Source organism: Diospyros lotus, chromosome 4, assembly GCF_014633365.1.
Source record: "Diospyros lotus cultivar Yz01 chromosome 4, ASM1463336v1, whole genome shotgun sequence".
Classification (NCBI taxonomy): domain Eukaryota; kingdom Viridiplantae; phylum Streptophyta; class Magnoliopsida; order Ericales; family Ebenaceae; genus Diospyros; species Diospyros lotus.
This window is the reverse complement of record NC_068341.1, coordinates 7,269,867-7,287,748: the sequence shown is the minus strand read 5'-3', so window position 1 is coordinate 7,287,748 and position 17,882 is coordinate 7,269,867. Positions and strand designations below refer to the sequence as shown.

The window sequence follows — 17,882 nt, the reverse complement described above, 5'->3', positions numbered from 1 at the left end:
AGGAGGAACAACCAAAGATTTTTAGAGGAATGTGGGAAATGACCCGAGTGTGAGGAAAAGAGGTGAGGAGAACCTGACTTGGAGTTTGATGTTTGAGGATCCGTGAGGGCATTTTGTTTATAAGATAGGTGGCCATAAGGATGGCCTCACCCCAAAAATATTTAGGAACATGGGTGGAAAATAATAAAGATCTGGTAACTTCTAATAGGTGTCTATTCTTGCGTTTTGCAATCTCGTTTTGTTGTGGTATATCAACACAAGAACTCTGATGGATAATACCTTGATGTGAAAGATAAGTACCAAGAATTGAGTTAAAGTATTCTTTGACATTATTGGTTCGTAAGATCTGAATTTTGGCATTAAATTGCCTTTGCACCATTGAATGAAAAGTTTAAAAAATGTGACCAGCTTTAGATTTTTCTTTTATAAGAAAGACCCAAGTAAGACGGGTGAAGAAATGAACCAACGAGCCCCAGTAATATTTTTGACCCTAGAAGGCCCCCACACGTCATTATGGATCAAGGAAAAAGGATAGGATGGAGTGTAGATTTGTCTAGGATAATTGTTCCGAACATGCTTAGAGTATTGACAAATTTCACATTGTAACACATGTGGATCTTGATTCTTAAACAAGGAAGGGAACAATTTCCTAATATAAGTATAGTTCGGATGTCCTAATCTATAGTGCCATAACATGATTGCATTATTATTGTTAGAATGAAATTTAGAGAGAGAAATAGGGTGTTGAGTGGAGTAGCAATTGCTGGAATGAACTTGATTATTCCCTGAAGTAGTCCCTTTAAGAATGTAGAGTTCCAAACATGCCCCAACATTGCCAATCGTCTTCCCCGAAGTCCGATCTTGAAATTCACACACATCCTTTGAGAATTTGGCAACACAATCTAGGTCAGCAGTAAGTTTACTAATTGATAAAAAGTTGCAGTCCAAATTAAGCAAAAGAACTGATTTGAGGGTAAGTCCCTTGGATAGAGTGATAGAACCTATTCCTGCCACCTTTGCTAGCAATCCATATGCAATTTTTACTCTAATCTTTCTCACATGGTTGGACATTGGTTAGTAGTTTGATATTCCCAGTCATGTGGTCAGAAGTTCCTGAATCAATAATCCATATAGTAGATAAATTTTCTTAGTAGTGAAAGCATGAGAGAAATTACCTTTGTGGGCTATTGAACCTGCTACCACTTGTTACGACCCTGGGGAGTATCTTGTAATTACTACCTCTTATAGACTGTTGGAGAGGTTAGGAGGTTAGAAGGCGGGAAGGACTGTTGTAATAGCTAGATTAGGCTATTAGGCGGTTAGAAGGAATAGTTGTATGGCTAGAGGTCCTGTTAATAAGAGACCTACGACACTCAGGAGGATTACCGATTGATTGAATGAATAACTTCCTCCCTCTTGATCTCTCTGTTCTCTCTCTCTCATTCTACTATCAGAATTACCAAATTGCCAGCCCTAATTCAAGGGCTTGGCAATTGTGGTATCAGAGCTAGACGATTCGGCTGTGGGAAGAATTAAGGAAGTCACGCCACGACAGAAAGGAGTAGGACGACGCAGGGTGCTTCGGTGTAGGAAGGACAAAACGCCTAGGTGAGGAATTCAGAGGTCGGGGATCAAGGTGCAATGGCTGAGGGAACACGATTGAAGCAACTGGAGATTAGGCTAGAATCAATGGAGTTTGGGGCAACCCATACCCAGGAAACCCTATGCTAAACGCAAGAAGAATTGGCCAAGTGGAGAGAAACCATGCAAGCGGCCATGGAGAAGCAACAAGAAACGATGAACTAGTGCCAAGAAACGGTAGAATTGCAAGGACGAAGGATCAACAGTATGCTAAGTAGGCTGTCTTCCCTACCCCAATTCTGTTTACCACCGAAATATCCCCCAAGACAAACCTCTGACCCGATCTTGCCACACCAGGGCAACCGTTCGGGCACACAAGGGATTCTTGACGAAGTAGATCAGGGTGTAGTTCAAGAAGTTACCGGAAGGAATCAGCAACAATGGACTCAGAACCATGTTTCGAGGCCAAGATTGGAGATTCCGATGTTCGAAGGAAAGAAACCACGATGGTGGGTAAGAAGATGTGGAAGATTTTTTCAATTCTACCGAATCCCTAAAGATAAATTTGGCATCAATTTATTTGAATAAAGAGGCAGATTCTTGGTATCAAGGATGGGTCCAAGATGAAGGAATGCATGGAAGCTGGGCAGAATTTGCTGAGGGGTTATGTGATCGTTTTGAGGAGAAAAACATGGCTGATGTAGTCGAAGAATTCAACAAGTTAAAACAAGAAGGGACTGTGGTTGAGTACCAAGCTCGATTTGAGGAGTTCAAATCTATGGTGAGTACAGTGCAACCAAGATTCACCAAGCAATATTTGGTATTGGTCTTTATTAGCGGATTTAGGGAAGAATTGTGACCAATGGTGAAGATGATGACCCTTACGTTCGTTAAACAAGCTATGAAAAAGGCTAGACTTCAAGAATTGGCCTTAGAGACCATCTTTAAGAAACACAAGATTCCCTATAAACCAAGTATCTTAGCAGGACAGTACGGAGGGGGAAATGCAAGGCCCTTTCTCACGTGGCATAATCAACTAGCTTCCTAGGCGCCAGTAAGTAACAATGGAAGTAAGGGGAATTTGATAGGGCATCGAAGGCAATTAGGGCTGTGCTTCAAATGCGGAGAAAAATATGGCCTTGGTCACTAGTGCAAAAGGCAACTAATGAATATGGAGGGAGTTGATGGAGAAAAGACAGAAGAAGAAGAAGAAGAAGAAGAAGAAGAAGAAGAAGTGGACAGCAAAGAAGGGCTGGGGCAAGAAGAAGAAGAAATGCAAAGAGAGGAAGGAGGGGAGATTTCCTTCCATGCATTGAAAAGAAGCCCTATGGGACATATTATAAAAGTGAAAGGCCAGGTAGGGAAATGAAGATTAATGGTGCTTATCGACAATGGAAGCACCCACAACTTCCTTAGTGAAGCCACAACTACAAGCCTCAAGTGTCCCATGACAGCCACAACTCCCTTGTCGGTAACTGTAGCCAACGAAAGTAGAATGTATAGCCACTATAAATGTATAGGATTTAAATGGATCGTGCAGGGTCAGGAGTTTGCAACTGATTTGCGAATTCTAGAATTGGGTGGATGTGATATAGTACTTGGCGTAGATTGGATGAGGATTGTGAGTCCTCTGACTTTTGACTTCAACAAGTTATAAGTCATCATGGTAATTGTAGGAAAGAAATTGACCTTTTTGGGCAGTTGGGAGCAGGGAGAGTGTAAGCTAATTAAAGGGAAAAGATTGCAAAAGATGATGTTGAAGAAGGGAGGGTAGATAGCCCAACTCTATTCCATACAGACTATGGAAATGGAAAGCGATAGTCAATCGAAGGGAGAACTTCAGCCTACCAATGCTAGCATTGATTCCCAACTCTCAAATAAGGTATGTTTTTCAGATGATTTGCATTCACTTTTGGTAGAATTTAAGGATCTATTTGCGGATCCTAATTCTTTACCACCCCATCGACCCTTGGACCACTCAATTCTCCTTAAACCAAATTTAGAATCTATCAATGTTAGAGCCTATCAATACCTTCCTGCCTAGAAAACAAAGATTGAGAAGCAAGTTAAAACAATGCTAGACTCAACCATCATTCAACCCAGCCAAAGCCCCTATGCTTCCCTAGTCCTCTTTGTTAAAAAAAAGGATGGAACTTGGAGGTTTTGCATAGATTACTGATAGCTTAATTCCAACACTATCAAAAATAAGTTTCCTATACCCTTGATTGATGACCTATTGGATGAGTTATATGGTGCAAAAATCTTCTCTAAACTGGACCTTAGGTCTGGTTACCATCAAATTTGGATGGCACCATCTGACATTCATAAAACAGCATTTAGAACCCACCAAGGGCTATATGAATTCACTGTTATGCCCTTTGGTTTAACTAATACCCCTACCACCTTACAAGCTTTGATGAACCAAATTTTCCTACCCTATTTGAGGAAGTTCATCCTCGTTTTCTTCGATGACATCCTCGTTTACAGTCCCACTATTGAACACCACCTCACTCATCTCCGCACTATATTTGAGATCCTTAAGTCTCACCAATTGTATGTTAAGCTCTCAAAATGTACTTTTGCTGCGAAGGAGGTGGAGTATTTGGGACATATTATTTGTGGAGAAGGAGTACGGACTGATCCAAAGAAGGTGGAAGCAATGTTCGAGTGGCCTAGACCTAAAGATGTGAAAGAGTTGAGGAGTTTCTTGGGATTGATCGGTTATTACCGAAAATTTGTGCAACACTGTAGCATTATCAGCAAACCTTTCACTGAGTTGCTGAAGAAGGAAGGCTTCCAGTGGAATCCCAAGGCTGAAGCAACATTCTTAACCCTTAAGAAATCCATGTCTATGGCCTCGGTATTAGCTCTTCTAGATTTTTCTAAACCCTTTACAGTTGAGGCAGATTCATGTGAAACTGGTGTGGGAGTTGTGTTGGTACAGAAAGGGCGACCATTGGCTTTTATAAGTCAAGCTTTTGTCTCAAAGACACTTGGGGTTAAGTGTGTATGACAAGGAATTGTTGGCAATGCTCGGGGCAATTGATAAGTGGCATCATTATTGGGAGAGCCAGCCATTTGTGATCCACACAGACCATGAGAGCCTGCAATTTCTAGGCCAACAAAGGCTGCATACCCAACTATAGAGGAAAGGTGTTTCTAAACTCATGGGGTTGGATTATACTATTCAGTACCGACGAGGTAAGGAAAACATAGTGGTTGATACACTATCAAGACGAAACGAAAATGCAGCATGCCAAGCTATTACAGTTGTAGTTTTGGAGTGGATGACGGAGTTAGAAGCTAGCTATGGGCAATCGGAGTGGCTTTAGGGTATTATGGCACAATTGGCAGTGCAACCTAGTACAATGGCAGATTATACATTGTCCAATGGGTTGATCAAGTACAAGGGCAGATTGGTAGTAGGAGATGACAATGCCTTAAAGGATAAAATATTGAGGGACCTTCATTGTTTGCCTTTGGGTGGTCACTCAGGGATACAAGCTACTTATCAAAAGGTCAAACAATTATTCTTTTGGCCTAAGCAAAAGGCAGATGTGGTGAAATTTGTGATGTCATGTGTAGTATGCCAGCTATGTAAGCATGAACATGTGGCTTACCCTGGTTGTTGCAGCCTTTGGCAGTGCCCCAGCAAGCATGGGCTTTCTATGGACTTTGTGGAGGGTCTACCCTGGTCAGAAGGTAAAGATGTAATTATGGTGGTGGTAGATCGTTTGACAAAATTTGGGCATTTCATTGGTCTCTCTCATCCATTTGCTGCACAAGAGGTGGCAAATACATTCTTGGATAGGGTGGCCAGTATACATGGTGTTCCTAAAACTATTGTCTCAGATAGAGACAAGGTATTCACAAGTTTGTTTTGGCAAGAACTATTCTGGAAGTTGGGTGTAGGCCTATGTTTGTCTATTGCCTATCACCCTCAAACGGAAATGGTTAACCAGTGTCTAGAGGCATATTTGAGGTGTATGTGCTTCACTAACCCTAAGAGTTGGAATAGGTGGTTACCATTAGCATAGTGGTGATATAATACCAACTACCATAGTGCTATTCGGAGGAGTCCTTTCAAAATCATGTTTGGATATAAGCCCACTTTGCTGCCCGCCATTTCAGAGTCTTCCCCTACTATAGCTGAAGTGGAGCATTATTTCCAGCAGAGGCAGCAGTTGTTAACAGTATTAAAAAGGGAATTGGCCACTGCCCACAACTAGATGAAGCAAATGGAAGATAGAAGAAGGAGTGATAGGACCTTTTAGACAAGTGATAGGGTCCATCTCAAGGTTAGGAGGTTCTTGCAACATCCCTATACTTCATTACCCCTTTCTAAGTTGAGTCCCAAGTATTTTGGACCTTACCCTATTATGGCCAAGGTAGGGCTAGTAGCATATCGAATGTAGCTACCGGAAGGGTGACCAACCATCTAGTGTTTCATGTTTCGTTGTTGAAGAAAGCTACAGAACCGGCTGATCCTATTGGAACAAACTTACCACCAAATTTGGAAGAGGTATAAGAGGTAATTGAACCACGCTCTATTGTGCAGAAAAGAGTGTTGTATGAAGGGAAATTACCTATAACTCAAGTATCGGTCTAGTAGTCTCATCTTCATCTTGACCACACTACTTGGGAATACCTTCCAAATCTTTTGAAGCAATTTTCGCGGGCTATGGGACTTCTCTAAATTCTTGAGGACAAGAATTATTTCAAGGGGCTGGGGATTGGTACGACCCTGGGGAGTATCTTGTAATTACTATCTCTTATAGACTGTTGGAGAGGTTAGGAGGTTAGAAGGCGCGAAGGACTATTGTAACAACTAGATTAGGCGGTTAGAAGGTAGTTGTATGGCTAGAGGTCCTATTAATAAGAGACCTATGACACTCAGGAGGATTACCGATTGATTGAATGAATAACTTTCTCCCTCTTGATCTCTTTGTTCTCTCTCTCCCTCTCTCATTCTACTATCAGAATTACCGAATTGCTAGCCCTAATTCAAGGGCTTGACACCACTATAGAAGATTGAGAGATCTGTGCTTGCCAAACATATTTTGTAGCCATTCCAATTTCCATTTATTCTTTGCTGAACAGATTAGATGTTGAGACTGTAGTGGTCTCCTCCGTGGAGGCTAGGGTGCCTCTACTCTTTCTTTCATGAGCCGGCTTCCAATCTGGTGGCTTGTTGTGGATGTCCCAGTAGGTATCCTTAGTGTGTCCTGTCTTGTGACAATGATCACACCAAGGAGCCCCTTCTTTTGTTTGAATGTTGTTGGATTGCCTCCTCAAGTGAATAGGGCGGAATGCTCCAGATTTGAAGTTATAGGTTTTAGCATGATCTTTAACCTACTTTCCTCCCTACAAACCTCAGCAAACACCTCCCTGGTAGAGGCTTTGTATCAAGAATTCTTCCTCTAACTCCATCTAGGTTTTTGTTCAAACCTATGAGAAACTTGTATAACCTCTTCTTCTCCACAATCTACTTGTACTTTGCTAAATCTTCTATACACTTCCATTGGATAGTATCACATTTATCCAATTGAAGCTAATACTTATTCAGGGAGTTGAGGTACTACATGACATGGGATTCACCTTGCCTTGGATCATCAAGCGTACTCTCTATTTCAAACAACTCAGAGGTATTTTCAATGTGCAAGTAGGCTTCTTTAGCAGCCTCCCAGATTTCTTGTGTAGTGTCATATAACAAAAAAAAAAATTCACCTATCTCATTGGTCATAGAGTTAATAAGCCAAGACATTACCATATAAGTCTTAGGCTTCCAAATTCGAAACTTTCCTCTTCTTCCCCTGGTTTACTTGTGGCTCCAGTTAAGTAATCATTTTTCTATTTGCCGCATATGAACATCATCACTGACTGTGACCACTGAAGCTAATTATGACCATTCAACTTATGTCCAATGACTGTGAACATACTGTTGTCAATGGTTCCAAGGTTGTTGGTTGGTAAGGGAATGATCTCGGAGGACTGGTTGCTCTTGCCAACCATGATGTAAAATATCAAGTCTGACGGTTATAGGAAGAATGGATTGGGAAAAAACGAAGTTGTGCGACAGTTAATGCCTAGGGTTTTACAAGAAAAGAAAAGTTTTGCTCTGATACCATGCAGAAAAATACTTAGGGAGAAGAATAAACTATCTTGTTCATTCGAGTATGGCACATATATATACATGAGTATAAGACATCTATACAGTGTAGAAGTCTATTCTAGTTTACAAGATATCTATGTTGTCTAATAAATACAAAATAGTTATCTCTAAAATTTAAGAGTCTAAATGAATTATCTCCTCTTTTTCGTGAGCTTTATCTTTCTTGTACTTTCGGAACCTTATCTAGCAGCATTCATTGATCCTTCTAACCTCTCGATTTCTTCTTATTCTCCACAGAAACTAGGGTGGCCTACTCATTTATGCTATAATAGAACATCACGATGAGAAATGGTAGACAATGAAATAGGATTAGATGACTTATGAGCCGATGGAGGAACCCCGCTTTTGAGAAGTAGTACAAGCCATTTTGCTCCTCAGCACTGCTGATCATCTTCCCCCAAAGACAGATTCTGAAATACACAATAGATAGGATAGAATGTGACTGTGCAATTGAGATCTTTAGTCAGTTTACTAATAGAAAGGAGATTGCATTTAAGACATGGAACATGAAGGGCAGAAAACAATGTTAATCCAGGTAGAAAAATAGTGCCTTGACTAGCCACACCAGTTACACTCCTATCAGCAACTACAACTTTAATATTCTCAGCATAGTATTCATAAGTGGAATTTTTTTTTGATAAGCCTGTTATATGATATGATGCCCTAGTGTCTATAATCCATCAGTTCCTAGAATGTGTTTGAGATAATAAAGTGGATTGAGTGTTACCTCTATGAGCAACTGTGGCTGTACTAATTTGAGGGGTCGGTTCAGTTTCCGTAGGCACTTTGGACTGGTTTAATAGTTGTTGTAAAATTTCCATTTGTTCCACTGTAAATAGAGCATCTGGCTTTCAGCGATGATGGCTAAGTCAGTTGTATATGCTAACTTATGCTGTTCTTGTTGACTTCTTGGCTTCCAATTTGCAGGTTTGCCATGAAGTTTCCAGCATGTGTCCCTCGTATGATGGGGTTTATTATAATGATTACACCAGAGTTTATTTTTTGAGTTTCTGATCCTTTGAATGAGATGTACTATGATAGACTGCTAAGGCAAAATTCTGGGATCCCAAATCAGAGGGCTGGTTTGAAGGGCTGTGGAGCATTACTCGTTTGTGGCTTTCCTCATGTCTAATCTCAGCAAAGGCTTCTCTAATGCAAGGGAAAGGTTCAGTACCAAGGAGACGGTCACGAACTTCATCTAAATCTTTGTTGAGGCCATGTAGGAAATTGAATACCCTTTCCTTCTCTAGCATTTTAGTGTACTTAGTACTATCCTTAGAACAATGCCAACTAATATTATAGAAAATGTCCATCTCCTGCCAAAGTTCAGTTAAAACATTATAGTATTTGATGACTTACATGTTACCTTGTCTAGCTGTTCGAAGGGCATAACAGATTTCAAAACACTGGGTTGTGTTTTTGAGATCCTAGTAAATTTTTTGCACAACATCCCAAATCTCCTTTGTAGTTTTGTAGAAGAGGTAGGTCCATCCTATCTTAGGCTCCATAGAATTGATGAGCCATGCCATGACTATAGAATTTTTAGTATCCCAAGTTGAATAGTAAGCAGCAGTTGAAGTTGGCATAGGAATAGCACCAATCAGGCTTCCAACTTTGCCCTTGCCTTTCATAACAAGCAACAAAGATTGGAACCATTCACGAAAGTTGGTTCTGTTGAGTTTGTGTTGGGTGATTAAAAGAGAATAAAAATCAAGTGTTGATATGGGATTAGTTGAAGTAGTTGAAATAACAAGAACAATGGGAGAGTCTGGTGAAGAAGAGTTAGTTTCTGCCATAAACAACTGATGTTGTGGTTTGGGAAAAAAGAACTGATGAGATGAATACCAGACTAGTGTCGAGCCTGGCTCTAATACCATGAACAAGTAATTTTGTAAGAAATTACTTGATTTCTTACCTCCAGCAATCAACTGTACAGTATATATATATACACGAGATCTTTCTATCTTAAGCTATACAAGAATAGGAAACTACCAAAAAACTAAAACAGAAAGTTGACCTAACATAATTCCTTTGATTACTCCTCTAATCCGGGGATTTAATCTTTTCAATCATTCCCTCTAAATCAAGGATTGATTTCCAGATTCTAACAATGGTTAAGTTTTAATAATCAGACTTTAGGAATATAACTGTGCCTTCCTTTCCCTGAATTCGATAATTGGATGTGTAAATGAAAATATCAAGTTTGGGAGGAAATTAACAACAATAAAACATCCACTTTGCCCCTTGCAAAATAATAATAATAAAAAAAAACCACTGTACTTATTTAGAGATGGTCTTATTTCGTGACTTTGGTGCTATGGCCTCTCGTTATCTTTGTTTTTCCCTGTGGATAAATCTCCATTTATCTCTATGTATATGTCTTATCATCTGATATGCTCATGGTTTAATTTGATAGAATGGTACTTTTATTTTTTATTCTTTTTTTGCTACTAATAAAAATGATGTTATATCTGAGTTTTGTTGTGAAATATTAAACCATTTTCACACCCCACTTGTTGAGAAGATGGTTTGATATATTAAACCATTTTTCTCTAGAACCACAAAAGACATAAATGGTGTTGGTTAGTTTGAAAAGGGCAGAACTGCTAACTTAATATGATGTAGCTATATTTTATAAAATATCCTAATATTATGTGTTCGATAAATATTCTTCTGTTTATGTTTTGGGCACTTTTATTGTCTTTGTAAGGGCATAATATACAGTAGTTAGACTGACTAAATGCTTTATTTTCATTACTCTTCTTAGTATATATGAAACGAAAATTACACTTATTGAACAAATTAGGTGAACTAATACTTTTGACGAGTGAAAAAGGAAAATGAGAAGAGTAAGGAAAGGACAAGGAAAGTAGACTGCACAAGGTTTCTCTGAATCTTGTATTCTAATGGTACTTACTGCATGGAAGTCAAAGATATTAAAGAAAAATGACTGGTTTAAAAATGAGGTATCATGTAGCACACTCCTCATGCCACTAAAAGGGATGCATGTGCCTAGCTCGCTCATTATGGAGCTTTTACTTCTCATGCCTTGGTGATTGAGGTGCCTGTAAGTTGATGCTATTTATGGTTATACCCAAAGTTCCTTTTATCAAATTGCTATGTTGTTACTGTACTGTGTTGTGTCTAGTGTCTTTGTCTATGCTTCTTATGTTAGCAAGTATCCTGTACGATGAATTATTGTTGTCCTAATAACAAATTGTTCTTCTTAACAGGGAATGCATGCTTGTATATTAGCATTGATTTTAAGGTACACTTGTAACCTAGTTGTATTCATTTTTAATCTTATGAACTTCAAAATTTTTATGCATAACAAATTATTTGCAGCTTGCTTGATTTTCTACTTTATTTGCTGTACAGGAAATGGAGAAACAGTGGGCAGAAGAAAGTGAATTTGCCTTTTTTGGGGGAGGTGTCTATTCTTTCACTTGCGGTCATGGTATTTTGCTTGCTATTTGCAATTATTTGGGCTTCTAAGCGGAAGGAATCATATTCATGGATTGGCCAAGATATTCTTGTAAGTTTCACTGCATTGCACTTCTTACCTGACTGTAGTTGCTTCATACATCGTCTTGTGGTGCTAAATGCTGTTTCATAATGTGGGCACTCTTTCAAGTTTTATTGTGCTCAAGGGTGAGTAAACTTGGAAAAGTTAGTCAATGCGTATTAATAAGCCTTGTAAAACTGTCTTTAACCAAGCACATGACTCTTATCTCCATCTTTGTCTGAATAAGTTTTCTTTCACCATGAATATGTTCGATATAAATTTGTTCTATCTGTGCTGTATTTAGTTGGTTACTTGATTAAGAATCGCATCCCTAATGCAATTCAATATGAGCTCTAATTCCACACGTTGGATTTTATTGTAGTAACCATGTGAGGATGATACCCCCATGTCTTACTTGATATGCTATATTACATAGAAATAATGTGCATACAGTTCACATCATAACAATGAAAAATATTATTATTGTAGGTTTCATCCATATGTGTTTTTTTTTAATTAAATTATAAATGTGACAGTACTTATTCCTAGAGTTTCTCTTTTTTCCAAGTTAACCACCTTTTCATTATATATTGACATATGTTTTTCTTCATTGGGAGTCCTGGTCATCAATCTTGCCATTACTACTACACCAGCATCTTTATCCAAGTACCTTAGGTCGTTCAACCACTGTTAGTTTGTCATTTCTAATCAAATGGAAGAAATCTTCTTGTGAGCAAAAGAGATCTTCTTTGACAATAGCTGTCCTTCAACAAAAGCCTTTGGTTCCTTTAAAATGATTCTAGATAAAATCCAATTTATTCCTCAAGCTATGGAAATCTTTTTAGAAAAATTGAGAAAGTTCTCCTTCAAGAGTTTCATAAATAAAGGTAGGTTGGAATTAGTGAGAGGGAATGTTGTTAGCAACCGAATCTTCTGCCACTCATATTTTACACCACTTCACTCCCTTTGCAATGTATCTGACTTTTCTTCCCACTATAATTTTCACTCAACATTTGCTCCCCGAAAATTATGATCGGACAATTTTTCCTCCTTTGCCAATTGGTAGAATTGCAAAATGAGTAAATATATTAGCTAGACTCCAAAGGAAGACATCATGACCCAAGGACCACAGACCATAACATAATCAACACCTAGCATTGAGGGTAACAAACTCAAGATCTCAGCTGCTAGAGTACTTGAAACATAAATCAAATACCTGAACCATATGGGTACTGGCAACCCCTTTCTGATAGACCACCGATTCACTGGACATACCAAAGGCGTCCAAGGAATCGGGGATAGTTTGGGAATTGGGTTGGTGGTTGTAATAGTCAGCCAGGTAGAGGAGGGGTAGAACAGGAATTGCAAGGTTGGGTAACAACCTGCATGTGCGGATTACAATTCCATTAGAGAATGAGGAATAAAAGAGAGGTGGAAGAGGTGAGGAGGGGGTGAAGAATTTTCCAGAAAGTAGGAGAAATTATGGGCCTCTCGAATTGCCCTGTTTTCTTTCTTTTCGATTGTAATTGGGTTGGAACTCTTTCCTATTGAATCAAGTCACCTTACAATTCCTAGAAGTCTACCATTTTGGTATCAGAGCATTGCGATCCTAATGGTGAACTTATCGGATCGAGTGGGAGATTTAGAGAAGAGATTGGATAGCGTACAACTAGGCGTGGACGCCATGAAGAGTGAATCGAATGCCATGAGAAGTGAGGTTCGATTGGTGGAGAAGAACGTTACTTCCCTGTTGGAATAGTTTGAATGGATGAGAGCGAGGTGGGAGGAGCAATAGCGAGAACGGAAGAACCAGGAGAAGTGGGGAGAACAATCACCGGGGGTAGGTTACTCGAAGGCGACGCCCGAGGCTGGTGGGAGGCGAGCTGAAACGGAGGGGTTCGAGGGTGGCTGGCGACTAGAATCTCGCGGACGCTGGCTGGAAATGTCGTTATTCGATGGAGGTGACCTAGATGGTTGGATTTTCGGGGCCGAGAGATACTTCTCGATGAACGGGTTGATTGATGTGGAGAAGGTGGATACAACTACTGTATGTTTGGAAGGACCTACCCCCTCGTGGTTCCAGTGGGAAGAAAAACGGCGAAGAATGAGGATTTGGGAGGATTTCAAGCTGCTATTGCGAAGCCGATTCCGACCCACTCAAGAAGGGTTGGTAGAAGAGCGTTTTTTAGCTCTTCGGAAGAGAGGTTTCGTCTCGGAGTACCGCCAGAACTTTGAGTCGTTGGCCTCGCCTCTGGAAAATTTGCCAGAAGCCGTGCTAGAAGGGAACTTCATCAACGGTCTCAATCCAGAGATCAAGGCCGAGTTGAGGGTGTTGAGGCCAAGGAGCTTGGAGCAAATGATGGACTTGGCACAACATATAGAAGATAAGAACCTTGTGCTTCACTCTCTATTCTGAATTACCAGCGTGGGGTCCTTCGCCCCATGCACAACCAGCTTCTAAGCCTATTACAATGAACTTCCCCTATCCATTCCGACCCCAAAACAGTGGGAGGGTGAGTAATCAGCCTTGGAAACGGCTTAGTGAGGCCGAATGGAAGTCCAAGAGGGATAAGGGCTTATGTTTTAGATGTGATGAGAAGTATACAATAGGCCACAAGTGTAAGAATAAAGAGTTGCAGGTGATGATGATATATGATGAAGAAGTAGAGGAGGAGGAGGAACAATGAGTAGGAGAAGAAGAAGACAACCAGTGCATTAGTCGAAAGAGGGAGGTAGTAGGGGAACCAGCCCAAGGGGGTGAGGCCATTGAGCTGTCCATAAATTCTGTGGTAGGATTGACAGCACCCCAAACAATGAAGATAAAAGGGGAGATAGAACAGCGGCCAGTTGTGGTCCTAATTGATGGAGGAGCAACCCATAACTTTATTTCTGTGGAGTTGGTGCAGCTGTTGGGCCTAAGCAGGGAGGAAACAGCAGGTTATGGTGTGATTATGGGGACGGGAGTGGCAGTTCAAGGGGTTGGAATTTGCAAGGGGGTGAAGCTTCAACTCCAAAACTTGCAGATTGTGGAAGATTTCTTGCCCTTAGAGCTGGGAAGCTCGGATGTTATTTTGGGAATGAAGTGAGCGGTGGGCAAGATGAATGTGGATTGGAAAACTCTCACAATGAAGTTTTAAGTAGGAGGCATGGCTGTAACTTTGCAGGGGGATCCTAGCTTGAGCAAGACCTTGGTATCCTTAAAGGCTATGGTGAAAGCATTTAAGGAGGAGGGGGAAGGGATGCTGCTGGAATTGGGGACAATGGCAGCTGAAATTGAAGAAGATCAGAGGGCAGATCTAGAATTATTGAAAGGCACATTGGCTGAATTTAAAAGGGTGTTTACTACTGCGGAAGGGCTGCCACCAAGCAGGGAAAGAGACCATGCCATAAACCTCATTTCGGGATCCTCACCGGTGACTGTAAGACCCTGTCGTTATCCTTATTTACAAAAGAATGAGATTGAGAAGTTGGTGGGTGAAATGTTGGCCGCTGGAATCATTCAACCCAGTTCCAGCCCATTTTCTAGCCTGGTATTATTGGTTAAGAAGAAGGATGGGAGGTGGCGTTTTTGTGTCTATTATAGGTTCTTGAACAAGGTTACGATTCCGAACAAATTCCCCATTCCGGTTATAGATGAGCTACTTGATGAGTTGCACGACGCCAGGGTCTTTTCCAAACTAGACTTAAAATCTGGTTACCACCAGATTCGAGTTAGGCTCGAGGATGTTCCAAAGATAGCATTTAGGACTCATGAAGGGCATTACGAGTTCCTAGTGATGCCTTTTGGGTTGATGAACGCTCTGGCTACCTTCCAAGCGTTGATAAATGAAATTTTCAGAGATTATTTGAGGCGATTTGTGTTGGTGTTTTTCGACGACATCTTGGTGTACAACAGCAGTTTGGAACAACATGAGCAGCATCTACAATGTGTATTGAGCGTGTTATCGGACAACTGGCTGGTGGCCAACAGGAAGAAGTGTGTGTTTGGGAAGCTAGAAATTGAGTATTTGGGCCATTTTATTTCTTATTTGGGGGTTTCAGCTAATAGCAACAAGGTGCAAGCAATGATAGATTGGCCTACTCCAACAACGGTAAAGGAATTGAGGGGGTTTCTTGGGCTTACGGGGTACTATAGACGCTTTGTGAGAGACTATGGTAAGCTGGCTCGGCCTCTAACGGATAAATTAAAAAAGAACAACTTCTTTTGGGATGTGGCTGCTTAACAGGCCTTCTAGCAACTCAAGGCTAAAATGGTATCCTTACTCGTTTTAGCCTTGCCCGACTTTGAGAAGCCCTTCATCATTGAAGGTGATGCCTCGGGGCATGGAATGGGGGCTGTTTTGATGCAAGAACAGAGGCCGATCACTTATTTCAGCCAAGCGTTCAGTTAGTTGGGGAGGAAGAAATCAGTTTATAAAAGAGAACTCATGGCCATAGTGTTTGCGCTGCAAAAATGGAGGCACTACTTGTTAGGTAGAAATTTTTTTATTAGAATGGGTAAAAAAAGCCTCAAGTACTTGATGGAGTAGCGGGAGGTAAGTCCTAAATATTTGAAATGAATGGTAAAGTTGATGGGATACCAAATTGAGATACATTATTAGGCTGGGATGGAGAATAAGGCGGCTGATGGGCTGTCCAGAATCTATCATACAGCAGCTTTGATGGTTTTGACAGTGCCTAGGGTGGTCCAATTGGAGAAGGTGGCAAGTGAGGTAGACGCTGATGAAGGACTGCAAAAAATTATCCAGGAGTTATAAGCTAACCCCTCCTCCCATCCTAATTTTCAGCTAGTGGACAAGCATCTCGTCTACAAGGGACGACTTTACTTACCTAAGGGATCTGCACTAATTTCGTTAATACTCCAAGAAGGGCATGATGGGAGTGTGGGAGGTCATTCAGGGTTTTTAAAAACTTACAAGAGGGTGTCAGCGAATGTCTATTGGCCAGGTATGAAGAAAGATGCGTATCGGTATGTAAGTGAGTGACTTGCTAACAAAACAAATATATAACCTTGTCACCGGGGGGACTGTTATAGCCACTACCGATTCCTAACCAGATTTGGGACGACATCGCCATGGACTTTATTGAAAGACTCCCAAAATCTAACAAGATGGACTCAATCTTGGTCGTGGTGGATCGACTTAGCAAGTATGGGCATTTTATTGGCCTTAAACATCCATTTACAGCTGGAGATGAGGCTGGAACTTTTATCAAGGAAGTGGTGAGGCTCCATGGAGTTCCTAGGTCCATTGTGTCGGATAGAGACAAAATTTTTATGAGCAAATTTTGGGAGGAGATTTTTCGACTATAGGGCACCAAACTCAAAAGAAGTACATTTTATCATCCACAAACGGATGGATAAATCGAGGTACTTAACCGGACTTTGGAAACCTACTTGAAATGTTTTGCTTCCTCTAAACCAAAGGCATGGTTCACTTGGTTACCATGGGCTGAATTATGGTACAATACCTCTTATCACACAGCTGCCAAGTTAACTCCCTTCCAAGTGGTGTATGGGAGAGAACCGCCTCCCATAGTGAGGTTTGAGAAGGGAACTACCCTTGTCTCGATGGTGGAGCAACAAATGATTGAAAAGGATGTGATCCTAGATGAACTGAAGGTGCAACTATTGAGGGCGCAAGCAATAATGAAGAAGATAGCAGATGAGGAAAGAAGGGATGTGAAGTTCCAGGTAGGAGACTTGGTATATTTGAAATTAAGACCGTATCGACAAAGGTCTTTGGTTGCCCGTGCAAATGAGAAACTAGTGGCAGGCTATTATGGCCCATTTGAGATTGAGAAGGAGATAGGTCATGTAGCTTACCAGCTGAAACTGCCACCACATTGCCAAATCCACCCTATTTCACGTGTCCCAATTACGGGAGGCTAAGGGTGAAATGAAGGCCACGATGGAGCTGCCCAAATAGCTAAACGAAGACTTGGAAATGGTGGTGGAACCATCAGCGGTGCTAGGAGTGCAGTCGGGGGATGGTAGGAACATGCAAGGAACAAAAGTGTTGATTCAGTGGAAGGGCCTTCCACCATTGGAAGCCACTTGGGAGCCTTACTCAGTGATCTAGCAGCAATTTCCATTTTTTCACCTTGAGGACAAGGTAAAAGTTGGGGGAGGGAGTATTGATAGACCACCGATTCACTGGACATACCAAAGGTGTCCAAGGAATTAGGGATAGTTTGGGAATTGGGCTAGTGGTTGTAACAGCCAGCCAGGTAGAGGAGGGGTAGAACAGGAATTGCAAGGTTGGGTAACAACTTACATGTGCGGATTCCAATTCCATTAGAGAATGAGGAATAAAAGAGAGGTGGAAGAGGTGAGGAGGGGGTGAAGAATTTTCAAAAAAGTATGAGAGATTATGGGCCTCTCGAATTGCCCTATTTTCTTTCTTTTCGGCTGTAATTAGGTTTCTTTTCGGCTGTAATTGGGTTGGAACTCTGTCCTATTGAATCAAGTCATCTTACAATTCCTAGAAGTCTACCACTTTCCTTTCTTATGTTTCTTTGAAGGTGATGAAGATCATAGAAACATATTTTGGGAAACAATATTTTAGGTGAAAAATAGAAATTAATATTGTTTTATTAGTTTATTTATTTTAATTTGTTTCCTAG

At 40.8% G+C, this 17,882-nt stretch overlaps 1 protein-coding gene across 1 annotated transcript in view; it reads left to right on the top strand.

Annotated features, from left to right (window-relative positions):
- The window catches only part of LOC127798911 (signal peptide peptidase-like 2), a 62,199-nt gene that overhangs the window by 22,647 nt on the left and 21,670 nt on the right, over positions 1 to 17,882 (top strand). Inside the window, exons 7-8 of the mRNA XM_052332554.1 lie at positions 10,987 to 11,021; positions 11,132 to 11,288. Coding sequence (XP_052188514.1) covers positions 10,987 to 11,021; positions 11,132 to 11,288 — 192 coding nt within the window. The remainder of the gene's footprint in view (positions 1 to 10,986; positions 11,022 to 11,131; positions 11,289 to 17,882) is intronic.